Below are 9,949 nucleotides of genomic sequence, written 5' to 3'. Positions count from 1 at the left end.
ATTATTTTTTATTTTTTCCTGCATATGGTGAGCCAGTTGGCTACTGACCAGACATTTAACTGAAGTATAGCCCATTTTAACCACACTAAGCATTAACCCTTTACAAATTATGTGTCTCCTCTGTTGGCTAGGCAAATTTACCTGGCATTTTTGTGGCTTGTGTACCCACAAGGATGGGTACTGCCTATAAAGAGGCATACTAGTGACTGTGCTTCGTATAAGGAGAGTGTACATCAACAAACAAATCAAATTAACTTGTGTCACTCATTGCTAGCTCTTGACCGAAACCGCACATAATCACGTTCACCTGTTTCAGACCGACTGATGTCTAAGGCTAGGCTGAGGGCTGCAGACTCGTTTTGTTGATCCTGATCTGCTGCCAGCAAGCGATCATTTTCTTCTTTCATTTCTTGTCCCCCAGCCAAGGGCTGCTGGCAGCAGGGAGGGGGAGGCTGGAGCTGCTCCAGGAGGCTTTCATTATTTGCCTAGTGCGGGGGTGACATCTTCTGGAAAATAATTTCCATCCCCTTTCGTTAGCTGAGGTGTGCATTTCCCACAAGCATGTGACGGTGACACTCAGCTGATGGCTAGCCAAGGGGCTGTGACACAACGGGGGCACACCGATGAAACACCTCTCCGTGTGCTCACCGTGATATTTAAAGGATTGGGAAAAGAAATTCTAGTAAGTATAAAGAAACATGATGAAAGGACCGCCTTTCTAAACCCCTCTCTTTATGCAATCTTCCGTAATACGAAAGTTTGAAGGTAAGGCCTGTTGCAATAATGTCAATACGGGAAGAAAACAAAGTTGGTGCCGTAACAGGATTGAGTACACTGTGGCCCAAACAGCTGCTCAGTCAAGGCTTGTTTCATCTAAAAGGAAAAAATGAGCTCAAAAACTAAGCTCTAGGGAGAAAACAGCTTCTGAAGCTGTGTTGGTGTTGCTAACCTGATTTGAATAAATACCTCGTGCCTACATTCACTGACGTAGGGTTGCAACGTGTAAGCAGTCTGCTTAAAAAAATAAATAGATGTTTGCAGATGCACACTTCTCTGCTGGGTTCTGCAAAGTGCTGTGCTGACATCAAGTGGTGACACGATTTTCGTGTCAGTGTGCTGAGGGGAGCCAGCCTTGCCGTGCTGCTTCTGCACAGTGCGATATTCGTGCTCACGGGAGGGCAGGGGCATATCAGAGATATGCTGTGACAACAGGCAACAGCTCTTCCTGGCCAAAAATCCCAGCTGGGACGGGTACAGTGGAGCCTGGTGGCCTCAGGAGATGGAGAGCGCAGAGTACATGTGTGAGTCACAGGATCACAGAAGTGTAGGGGTTGGAGGGGACCTCAAGAGATCATCGGGTCCAACCCCCCTGCCAAAGCAGGTTCCCTAGAGCAGGCTGCCCAGGTAGGCGTCCAGATGGGCCTTGAATATCTCCAGAGAAGGAGACTCCACAACCTCCCTGGGCAGCCTGTCCCAGTGCTCCGTCACCCTCACCGTGAAGAAGTTCATTGCATGTTGGTGTGGAACCTCCTGGGCTCCATCTTGTGGCCATTGCCCCTTGTCCTGTCCCCACAGACCTGAAGAAAGCTTGGCTCACAGCCCACCAAAGAGGATGACAGGGGACTGGATGGTATCCTTTAAGATATATTTCCCACAGGGGAAACTGCAGGCTTGTTTCATTCACTGCAATGTCAAAAGCTGATGGGATCTGGGATTTGACTGGTGCAGCTAAGCTCCAAGGACAGGTGACTTTCTATGCCCTGCCTTGGTAAAAGCTTTGTGGGGACAGTGTGTGCAGCAGCCACACTGTAAAACTGATGCCTGCAGTCAGCATCCAGATTGTGACAGCGCTTTGTAATGGCACGAAGAAATGCTCATATTGTTCGTTTCTCCCCATTTGGTGTTGGAAAAGGGAAGGCTGGTGGATGGGAAGAATACCCCAAACTTGTAGGTTTCCAAACCTTCTCTGCCTTCAGCCATTGCATTAGGAGAAGTTGCATCACCAAACACCTTTTTTTTTTTTTTTTGATGTTTTAATATGTTGACTTTGTGGCCAGGCTTTGCCCTCAGAGGTTTTGTTTTCTCTTGAGCAGCTGGACTTTAAACTTTAACATCCCCTGTTTAGCAATTTCCCCAAAGAGCTGCAGGAATGCAGGCAGGGTTACCATTAGCTGCAGAGGGTAACAATGGCAGGTTGCTTTTGGACAATGTTGTTCCTTCTCTCTGTCCTTTTCATTCCCACAGAGGAGACAGGTATGGCCTTTGTTTTGTTGCCCCTTTAATTCTGATTTGTGCTCCTGGTCTTGTAAACACACCGGTAATGTTGTGCCCTGTATCATGTTTACTTTGCAGCACAGGCTGACAGCACTAAAAACTCTGTGTTTCCTTTCTGTCTGGGGGTTTTTCTGTTTTTGTTTTCATACGCTGAAGTAAAAACTATGGTAGGTTACTGAAGCAATGTAATTTTGTAATGCCATCCTTTACATCATGGTGATATTTAGTCTTATGATGACTGGTGTCCCAGATATTAAAGAAAAATTTGTTTTATATACCTAGTTGCTGCTGAAATGAAAATAAAAGACTTATGAAAGAGGCTGAGAAGCACACTTAGTATAGCTTGCAGAAATATATGTTTTCTGTATTCATCCTCTGTGGTTTGCCACAAATAAGGTGATCTGGGAAAGAAAGAGAAAGAAAGAGAGAGAGAGAGAAAGAAAGAGAGAAAGAGAGAAAGAGAGAAAGAGAGAAAGAGAAAGAGAGAGAGAAAGAGAGAGAGAAAGAAAGAGAGAGAGAGAGAGAGAGAAAGAAAGAAAGAAAGAAAGAAAGAAAGAAAGAAAGAAAGAAAGAAAGAAAGAAAGAAAGAAAGAAAGAAAGAAAGAAAGAAAGAAAGAAAGAAAGAAAGAAAGAAAGAAAGAAAGAGGTGACTGCTTGTGAAGGGCAGAATGATGCCCCCTGGCATTTCAAAATGCAAAACAGAAATGTGATGCTTTGTCTTAGCACCACATGCAAGCCTCCTGCTCATCTGCTATCCTTCAAAAGCGTAACTAAGAAATGACACACAGCTTCAGAATAATTTTTTCAGTGCTGTCACTTTTTCCAGTTCCAGTATCACTGCTTGTTTCAACCTTCGGGCCCCCAAAGACTGTACAAAATATTAAGCAAACAAACAAACAAACCAACCCAGTCCCTTCCCCATTGGGTTTACTTTCTAAGTACAGGGGAGCTGACAAACACACACTGACATGTGCAGCCGCATCCCAGTTAATGTCAAAGGCAACAGGCAACAGCACTACACCAGCCTTCCCACTTGACAGGTGGTTTTTGTTGGGGGCATCATTGCAAAGAGGAGTTTTAAGGTCTGATCTCTGTCATGTCTTTGGATTTTCCTCCTCTTGACACAAACACAGAAAGATTAAGGTGTCTTCCACGTAAAGGATGGCATACGACAGCTTTTTTTTTAACATTGCTGGGGAATAACTTTTTTTTTTATAGCCACCTTGAGCCATGTCATGATTGGTAGCAAAAAATCTCCATGAAGTCAGACTGAAGGGCGTCAGTTAGGGTCCTTCATCACAAATAAATACAAATCATTTCCACTTCTGCTGAAAGTCCCATGGACTCTTACAAAACAGCCTCTGCCTTCATAATAATATTTACCTCTTCCCATAGCCATGGCACAACCAAGCTCTCTGTGTGTCCAGTGTAGGAATAAAATATGCAGCAGGAAAGGCTGCTGCAGGGAGCTGCAAAAACTCTTTATATTTACAAGGAATTCTGCAGAAAAGTTCATCAATGAGTCAGACCTGAATCCTCTTTGTTTGGTTCATTTTGTTTTTGTTTTTTACTACTTGGGAGCACTGACAAAGGATCAGGACCTTCTTGTGCTCAGGGTTGTAAGAGGGGTGGGAAACAAAAGAAAACAGTGTCAGGATTTCTCTTCATGGTAAAATGTGGCTGTTTAATAAGATTGTTTAAAAAAATAGTGAAAGTGTAAAGGAAACTAGCCTAAGTACTTATGTTAACATGCTGTCATGCCGTGTTTCAGTGTTTATATCAGCTGATGATGCAAATGAAGTTATCAAGAGACACAGGCGTGCCAGCTCCCTCCTTCTGGAGGAGGTCCTCCAAGGCAGCTTGGAAAGAGAATGCCTTGAAGAGAGATGCACACAAGAGGAAGCAAGAGAAGTATTTGAAAATGATGAGATGCTCGTAAGTATTTTAATTAATTCATTTTACTTACATGAAGCAACGCCTTGTGCTGTCACCTCTACCTCCAGCAGCAACATCTGGGGAAAAAGCAGCAGGGTAAGGGAAAGGAGGAGCCCTGGCCACCAGTGGGGGACAAGCAGGACAGGATGGGGTCACCTCCCAGGTGGCTGCACAAAAGGGAGACAATAGCTGGCCAGTTTTTCAAGGAAGTCATGATACTGCAGGGTTCAGCTGTTTATCTCTTGCCCGTGAAGTGTTTCTTTTCCTTTATAACTTCTGAAGAAGCAAGAAGATGTGCAGGATGCAAACCCTCCCTCCCACCTCATGTCATTCAAATCTTGACAGCAGGGCAAAATTTGTAATTGTGTGACTGTGTGAATGTCAAAGTGCAGTGTGTATTCTCTCATGTAAAGTCTCTGTTTTGCCAAAATATTTATGGAAGATGATGTTATTTGAGAATTGAAATCTGATTTCCCCTTTCTTTCAGAAAATGTTTTGGGATAACTACTACGGTAAGCTGGCCTCTTGATTTCTCTCCTTCATAGTCGTGGCATGTTGTGAACAATACGTTTCAGTCCAATGTTGTTTCTAAGAGTTTTCAGCAGCTTTTAGCAGTTTATTCCACAAGAAACACACAGTCACTACGTGTCATATGGCTAGAAACACAAGAGAAGGGCTGATGCGAAAGGGTTGCGTAAGTCTAATAGTCTAATAAGCTAATAGAGCTACCAGGGCATGCAAGGCAAAAGGGGTGTATTTCTCCTTGTAAACTCAGCATTTTGGTGTTTAAGAGACACACGGGAAAGTCTGCTTTGCTGATTCAGTTCGCCAGCATAGCTCTACCAGCACAGCCTCCCAAATACAAACCTACTGTATAAACCTGAGTGAGATAAATAGGTGCTAAAAGCCACTGGGCTGTCTGCAAGCTCTGGAGGCTGTCCTTTGGCAGCTGCTGAGGAGAGAAATAAAGTTGTAAAGCTGACATGGGGCAATGCTGACGTGGGGCGATGCAGCCAGGCACCTCCTGGACACGGGGCCTGTGGCACTGGTGCGAGGTGACTAGGCCTCATCCCCTCCATCCCTGCTGCATCCAACCAGTTCTTTCTTTTTATCTCTTTTCTTTTTGATTTGCTTTTATTCACTTGTAATCTGAGTTTTAGACAGTGACAGTAGACAGGGAGGTGGTAAAAACAGCATTAGTATTAATTTTCCATGGAAGCCCTTAAAACACCGAGTGCAGGGGATGGTTCTGTGGATCCAGGATCTGAAAGTTATGAGGACTCGTACTAAACATCTTTGCTCCGTGTCTCATTGCCTCTGTGAGGGTGGGATGGCTTCCACCTAATTCCAGCCTTTGGGCTGTCCCTCCCCAGGTGGCCAGAGATGTTCTTCCAACCCGTGCCAGAACGACGGCGTGTGCGAGGACAGCATTCGTGGCTACACCTGCACCTGCACCGAGGGCTACGAGGGGGAGGACTGCGCCTTTGGTGAGGCACCACCAGTGTGGGGCTAACACACACACTTTGTACAATGTGGTGGTGGTTCCCTGATACTACCCCAACTGAGATGTTTGACCCAAGTTCCTTGTGTATGCTAAACTATGGTTCATAATCCCACCCCACTGCATGTCTACTTGCTATCATATATGCTTAGGGACATGTCTTAGTGGGTGACATTGGTAGTAGGGGGATGGTTGGACCAGGTGATCTTGGAGGTCTTTTCCAACCCTAATAATTCCATGTTTCTATTCTATATTATCTGGCCTTTAAAATACACCAGGATGGATCCTGCACATTCATATCCAAAGTTTTTGCTTCCTAGCCCTAAGGTTGGTATTTCTGCCTGCCTGGAGGGCCCCCAGGGCACAGCAGGGCCCTTTTCTGCAGCAAGGTGTGAGTGTAGAGGGGCAGAGTATCCCCCTGGGGAGCCTGACCTGCTCCACATGAGCCATTGAGAGCCACATCACGTGCAAATTTCTTTGCTGCTTCTCCACCTGCGAGCTAGATCTAAGATCAAATGCTCCTCCTGTTGCTTTGTACTGAAGCTGCATTTGCTCAGCCACAGAAAGGTGACTGGCCATGTTTCACAGATGATTAATACTCCTTTTTTTTTTTTTTTTTTTTTTTTTTTTTTCCTGATATGTGGCAGTGGTTAGTTTTAAATTTCTTGGCACAAGAATGAGAAACAGGAGCTACGTATTTGTTTTTGTTGGAAAGCAGAAAGCTTTAGCCTTTTTCTTGATCACCCGCCTTCTTAAAAAGTGCAGAAGGTTCCCCTGGTGCTTAGTGAATCCTTAGGGCTTTGCTTAACTGAGCAGAGAAAACCAATGGCATCCTTTTGTGGCTTCACATGGAAAGCCTAGTTTGACCCTTGGGTACTAATATTCCCCAAAATTCAGCAGCGTGGACAGCCTGGTGCAGGGAGGTACTGGGTGCTATAAGGCTGTGGAAGCTGCAAAGGCAGCTCTCTCTGCCCATTTTCTGCCTGATGAGGGTAAAAACAAGGTGGCAGGAAATCCTACAGGAAGACAGTTCCTACCCACCCCAATACAAAGCAAGTAAATGTAAAATGCTTAGCGAAGAGGACTCGGGCTATGCAAGAAAACTCCAGCTAATCCGTTCCCAATGCTTTTTCCCTGCTTGTTCTCTCCAGCTAAAAATGAATGCCGGCACCAAGGAAAAGAAGGATGTCACCATTTCTGCTATCCAGGAACCGATTCATACCGTTGCTCCTGTGCTGATGGCTACGAGCTCGGGAAGGACAAAAAGCAATGCATTGCGTTAGGTAGGTGTGAGCACGGAGGTAGGGCCCACGCACAGTGCTCGGGTGGGCAGGCAGGGAATCTGATATCCAGGTGCAATCAGCCCACTTGGGGACTCCAGCAATAAGAATATAAACCTTCCAAACTGGACAAAAAAATAGGAGGAACCTAGGGAGCAGCAACAAAGATGCATGAGCAGTGGTAAAAGAATGAACATTTGATCTGAGCATTTACAGGTGGGGCTGCAGAGAGCACTAGCATCATTCTGCATATCACTCACTGGTGCAGGTTTTCCTCTCCTACTCTCAGTAAAGAGCAACAGAAGACCTGCCTGTTTGGGAATGAGGTTCAATTGATTCAGATTAGGCACCGAACAACCTTACAAATAAAAGACAGCATTTGCTGCCTTGTTAGTTAATTTGAAGTGGTAGCCCTCTTCATTTTTTCAATCTTAAAACTTTTAATCTAGGTCAACTAAAAACACAGTAGTATACTTAGGTCCTGTCTGTATTAGTAAGTATGGCAGCCAAACAGGAATGGAGCTGTACAGCCAGACTTTTAGTGAAGATTTAATGTCCACACTAAATGCAATTTGGTGGGTTTTACTTCAAACTAGCCCTAGTTTGGTACTGAGGACTAGGCACCCACATACCCAACAGCTATGAGGTGTTTAGTGCAGTTCAAGTACAGGATACAAAGATGAGGAAGCAACCTGTGCTGATGGTTAGCTGGAGAGGAAGCCTCAGTTCGGAAGTTGCAAAGTAAAAGCTTGCCACCACAAGCCTAACACAATGACCCAAATGGTTTAGTATTACTACAGAAATCAAGTTAATTATTCTGATTTTCACCAGCTGAGATACTGTCCTTTTCCTTGGTACAAAATACAAACCCTACAGCCAAGAAGGAATACTTAAAATACTTGCAGGTAGTAGTTGTCATGAAATGTTACAGCATGAGGTTTTTATTTTTTCTAATTCATTTGCTAGATAAATGTGCATGTGGCAGACTTCAAGACACGGATAATCTGATAAGCGAAACCCTGAAGAAACGTGACAAGCACTTTCCTTGGCAGGTATTTCTAGCAATTCATGAAATCTATGGCTAACTTTCATATGGACAGTGCTAAGTTCTTTTGTTTGTTTGTTTGTTTGTTTTTGTTTTTGTTTTGTTTTGTTTTTGTATTTTCTTAGGTCCTGCTGTTAAACTCAGAAGGGAAAGGCTTCTGTGGAGGAGTGCTGCTGAAAAGTAATTTTGTCCTGACCACGGCAGAGTGTGCCCTTCTGCACAGCCATTTTGAAATCAGGGTTGGTGCTGGTAGGTGATGAAACCTTTCCTTTTGTTGTAGCACGTTTCAACACTGTTAAGCTACTTTCAAAACCAGCTTACTAAAATTTCTGCTGCACCAAAAATATTGTTGTAGTGTATAAATCTGCTGGCATCTCATTTAAGCATCTTAAATGAATATTGAGTTAGAACTACAGCTGCCCTATGCCTCTCTAGAAGCCAAGCAGAAAGACCAGTACTTCTCTAAGGCACTCACAAGGGCTGGCTCAGCATCTAGGGATACGCTAAACTAGGTTCATTTGGAGATCACTACTCTTCCTCCATCCAAAAGCAAATGTTTCATGCCAAAATTTACTGGTGGTGTTGGGTATTTGTCCTTCCCCTCTGAAATTATGCATGCTGCTATGCAACGTTGAAAAGCTGTCATTCCTAATTTACCTTCACCATGTTTCAAGAATGTTTCTCTGCTGCACATATTTCTCAGCACAACTCGGCAGTCGTTATAAGTTTACACACAGTTTTCAAGTCTCTGATATTCTTAAGGGCATTGAACATGTCATTGCTTCACAGGGCACAACAGGACATGTGGAACTGAGAAGGTAATGCGTGTTCACGAGAAACACATACACATCCGGTACGATGAGGACACTGGCGAGAACAACATCGCGTTACTACAACTCCACGAGCACATTGAGTGCAACACCCACCAGCTTCCTGCGTGCATCCCTGAAAGAGACTTTGCAGAACACGTTTTGATTCCCAAATTGGCTGGTACGGTCAGCGGCTGGAAAAGAGAAGGTGATGAGGTTCAAGGTGAGGAGCTGCAGGTTTCCTACCTTCCTACGGAGGACTGCGAACAAATCCTCAACGTAAGCCTCACAAACAGGCAGTTTTGTGGACACATCCAGGAGGCCACAGACAAACAGCTGGCTGGAGGAAGCTTCATGGCCACCGAGTATAAGGGCACGTGGTTTCTGACTGGCATCCTGGGACCCTGGCCGCTAGAAGACGCTGACAGAAAAACGTTTCTATTTACCAACACTGCGAGATACATGATATGGCTTAAACACAAAATGAAGTGAGACAAACACAACCAAACCCCTACCGACCACCTTTGGAGGCAGCCAGTAGACACATTTGACTCTATCACCACTTGCAGCACTGGAAGTTGCAACGATGATACCAATTTAACTCCAATTCACGTGGAGAAGTCCCTTTGTCCTTCCTTCCTCTGTTGACACACAACACTGTGAAAGCCATGGCACATTAACTGTAGGTGTTTTACTAATAAATTGACTGAACTCTAAATTTCCTAGAACTGTTCGTTCTAAAACTCAAAAAGTATTGATGCTTTTCTGGGCTTTTAAATGTTACTAGAAGGAAATGAGTCTTTTTAATTCTTATTCCCTTGAAACGTGGATCAGTAAACCCATATTCTTATTTCAGCATCTATACAAGTAAAACTTACGAAGACCAAGAACACTCCAAGCCTTTAAGTGTTGATACAGGACTTGACTCTCTCATAACATCAAAAAGTTCTTCTCCCTCATCCATGGCAGCTGTGTTTTTAATCATAAATCATAATTCAGTAACTGGGTAAAATAAAAACTAGACTCCCAAAGAGGGGGAAAAATGTTTTATTTTCTTTATTAAAAAAAATCCCATCACAACACACAAAGCTATGTTGTACTCTTC

The 9,949-nt window shown here is 44.1% G+C and overlaps 1 protein-coding gene across 1 annotated transcript; it reads left to right on the top strand.

Annotated features, from left to right (window-relative positions):
* Window positions 1-2,186: 2,186 nt before the first annotated feature.
* On the top strand, window positions 2,187-9,336 carry PROZ (protein Z, vitamin K dependent plasma glycoprotein). Its single transcript, XM_032207992.1, has 8 exons — window positions 2,187-2,253; window positions 4,046-4,209; window positions 4,697-4,721; window positions 5,583-5,696; window positions 6,862-6,993; window positions 7,957-8,042; window positions 8,161-8,284; window positions 8,825-9,336. The coding sequence occupies exons 1-8, from the start codon at window positions 2,187-2,189 to the stop codon at window positions 9,334-9,336; spliced, it is 1,224 nt and encodes a 407-aa protein (XP_032063883.1).
* Window positions 9,337-9,949: the final 613 nt, after the last annotated feature.

The sequence above is a fragment of the Aythya fuligula genome, chromosome 1 (assembly GCF_009819795.1).
Source record: "Aythya fuligula isolate bAytFul2 chromosome 1, bAytFul2.pri, whole genome shotgun sequence".
NCBI classification, from domain to species: domain Eukaryota; kingdom Metazoa; phylum Chordata; class Aves; order Anseriformes; family Anatidae; genus Aythya; species Aythya fuligula.
Note: the sequence above shows the minus strand (reverse complement) of the source record. Positions and strands in the feature narration are given on the sequence as shown.